Source organism: Cyphomyrmex costatus, unplaced genomic scaffold, assembly GCF_001594065.2.
Source record: "Cyphomyrmex costatus isolate MS0001 unplaced genomic scaffold, Ccosl1.0 scaffold702, whole genome shotgun sequence".
NCBI lineage: Eukaryota > Metazoa > Arthropoda > Insecta > Hymenoptera > Formicidae > Cyphomyrmex > Cyphomyrmex costatus.
This window is the reverse complement of record NW_017280270.1, coordinates 277,055-280,431: the sequence shown is the minus strand read 5'-3', so window position 1 is coordinate 280,431 and position 3,377 is coordinate 277,055. Positions and strand designations below refer to the sequence as shown.

General features: G+C 39.8%; 1 protein-coding gene across 2 annotated transcripts in view; it reads left to right on the top strand.

Moving 5' to 3' along the window:
* LOC108780524 (leukocyte receptor cluster member 8 homolog) overlaps window positions 1-3,337 on the top strand; it is an 8,896-nt gene extending 5,559 nt beyond the window's left edge. Inside the window, exon 6 of one of the 2 annotated variants that reach the window (XM_018548279.1) lies at window positions 308-3,337. In XM_018548279.1, the coding sequence (XP_018403781.1) occupies window positions 308-470 (163 nt within the window). In that variant the 3' untranslated portion in view covers window positions 471-3,337. The remainder of the gene's footprint in view (window positions 1-307) is intronic. The other variant, XM_018548280.1, reaches the window with a different exon arrangement.
* Window positions 3,338-3,377: the final 40 nt, after the last annotated feature.

Here is a 3,377-nt window from a genome sequence, read left to right as displayed (position 1 = left end):
TATATATATATATATATACACAATTATATCATTTCATTAATATGATAGAAAGTATACAATCTCTTAACTAATTTTTTATAAACAGAAGATTTGGAGAATAGCTTATTTGTATCAACGCTATGTTTTAACAAATGATATCTATGAAGAAATATGGACCACATGAACTATAATTGCAGATTTCTGTTACAGGACATCGTAGCTGAAAGTTAATTGCATATTTAATTGTTTTTTTTTCTGTTTTATGTATTCACTGTTGTATCACCATATGCGGCTGTTATCTAACGTTTGCATTTCTTCTGCTGTTTAGCTACCGGCAAAATTTGGCGGTTCATTTCGTCGTAGCAGAATTGGCCTTTGATTCTTTGGACAAGTTTTATGAATTTGTCAGCGAGTTCGGTTTGGTTTACGCTGATCTCGCTCGACAGCAAATCGACTGCAAGGCAAGCAGTGGTAGTCTAGGTGGTTGGTAGAAGGCAACGCCACTCTACTGTCCTACCTTTACCCCTTGTGGCGGAAGATAATTTAACACGTGAAAAAGAAGGGCCACATACACACATTCATGCATACATACACATACATACACACACGCGTACGGTGCATAAATCTCACGTGTGTCGTATTACGTGTATATGCATATGTTTCCGGCATATGTGCGCTTGTGTGACTCATATGCATATATACAAATATTTAGATAGATGTTCCATTTCGCTGGGGGTACGCATTGTTTCCGTAAATTTCCCTCGCTCTCGAAAGCCCCGTGTGTGTGCTGGCTCTATCTCTCGCAAACGATCTTCAGATCATCGTCCCACGGCGGTGGCGCAATTTTATCACCGTCGGATGCAATAATCGAAAGCTTGGGACTTCGACTGTGAATTTGTACATACACGCTCCCTCGTTCAGTTCCCCCGCGCGCAATTGTATATAATCTCAAGAGGACATAGATGCGGATCTCTCACCGGGGGCTCCTGGAAATTGTACAAAAATCGGGACGGATAATCGTTTCCGTTCACATTCAGCGCTACCTCACTAAAAAGATTAGATGAGAAAAAAGCTCGGTATAACGTCAAGGATCATACTCACAACGCAAACGGTACAATCTGCGGTCTTCGCAACAATAAGAAAAAAGCCCATCTTTCATTCGTTGTCGACTCGGGACGATTCGTTAACAAGATGACTGCTCTCTCCTTTTCAATCATTTGTAGCGTGATGCACACGCACGCTTCACTGCCACGGTGTTTGATCGATTTTCCAAATATTCTTTTAAGTATTACTACATGCAAAACAACTCAACCGAGCCGCAACGCAAGCTAGCTCTCGCTTTGAAGAAGGGTACTTCAAAGAGAACGCGGATAAGGATTTTGTTTCATGAATTCGGAGACACGAGTCGCGTTTGAGAAGACACTGTAATGACGTTCATGCTGTTCGTGCTCGAGAAATGTTCTTCTCAGAACAGAGCATTCCTGGTCCGCGATAAGTGTTAGTTCCCGGACAAGCCCAAGAAAAATCGGTAGAAATCAGACAGAGGGAAGAAGGAAGAAGAAATAGCCGGATTGTTTCCCGAAATATCGATGGATGGGACCGTTTGTTGAAGACGTCTGGGTTTGGGGATGAAGACAGAAGAACGAAGATGAAGTGGACATATCTTGCGCAATGAGTGGCGTATCATCATCGGTCCTTTTCATCGCGTGCAGTGATTTTATAATTAATTTTAACAAGTGTCCATGCACCGTGTGTGGTGCGACGGTGCTCCTTTCGACGTTAGAGTCACCCTGTTCTCGTTGGATTCTCTTTAGGTGGTCGAGACTTGTTTTCTTTCGCATTCGTGCGCGCACGCCCACATGCTTGCTCGCGCGCGCGCGCATGGAATGTGCATCAGCCGCATTACACGGATTCGGAAAGGGAAAATGACTTCATTGTATCATACTTGATCCGAATACGATGTTGTGCATAATAAATTATTTAATTTTCTGACGTTGTACCTCATTTTTTTGTTTCGCTTGTCGTACTATAAACCTAGCGCACTTTACAGGAGATATAGATTGCGGCTCGTTTTGCCTCGACGATGCTTCGCTTAATAATAAATACCACGGTCGACGGGTTTCTCGACGTCCGCAATTGCAAATTGCAACTGACATTTACGTTGTTGCTAATTATGTATATATCTATATATGTACCGATTCGCCATCGGTAGATAAAATAATTTAAATGTTAAATAATTTAACAATCCATGAGACAACATAGAACATTTAAAATATACAACAGTAAACGAGAAAATGTCGCTTTTAACGCCGATCCTCTCGCTGCTAGATAATATTTACGGCTCCTGGCTCGTCACTGTAATTATATCGGATTACATCAGACGTGAAAATTCATTACATATGCTTTACACAATACTTACAATATATTTGCAATGAAAGAGTTCCAACTTTTTACATACCACTACTTTTATCTGATAAAATAGCTTGTGAAATTTATTCAAGACTTTGATTCACAAAATAAAAGCTGCTAAGTTTTATCGGATGTTGCGAGATTTACATTTAAAATTACAAATGTATAGACAGAATTACTTGTCATGAATGCAGAATTCATAAAAAGAGATTTGGGCGTGTACTTCATCAATTTATTCTATCGAATAAAAGCGGGAGGTAATACTATTTTTCACTTCTGATGTAATAGAAGCCTTAAAATGGCTTTCGAATGATTTAACGTGGTTCGATCACGAATTCGCGCAATAACATGAGCTTAATGAACGTCTGCATTTTCGATGTAGACCTCGGGATGCGATTATAAATCACGTCGGGACACACGTATTGATTTCGATCAAAGATCTCTATAATGCACGCGAGATGCACGTAACGTGCCATTAATCGGATTAACTCGTTAACGTCTTCAAGCAAGAAGGAATATAATTTTACGAATTGGAATCTTTCTAATTCTCTCTAACTGTGCTAGTATATCCGATATTATTTGTGATTTTTTTTCAGATTCTTTTGTAAATTTTGTTTTTTTTCCAATTAGATTTTTAGCTTCTCGAAAGAGACATTAACGGATTAATAATTTCTCGAGAAATCTCATACGAATAGGAACAGATCGCGCGGAAGAGATCAACGTCAACATGAATTTGCATGCGCGTCGGCATCGAGTCGCGAGCTACACAGTGCGTAAATAGCCTTACGGTAAATATATTAACAGCGTCTCTAACGATTTCGTTTGTGTTTTTTTGTGTGTATGGCGTGTACACATCTGATTGATAGCTGACGTAATACATTAATTCACTTACATATAAATATTAATCAAATAAAAAAGATTTAACTATGGTACGACGAAATAACGTAGCCCTCGGTGGAAAATGAAGTCGGGGGGGGGGGGGGGGGGGG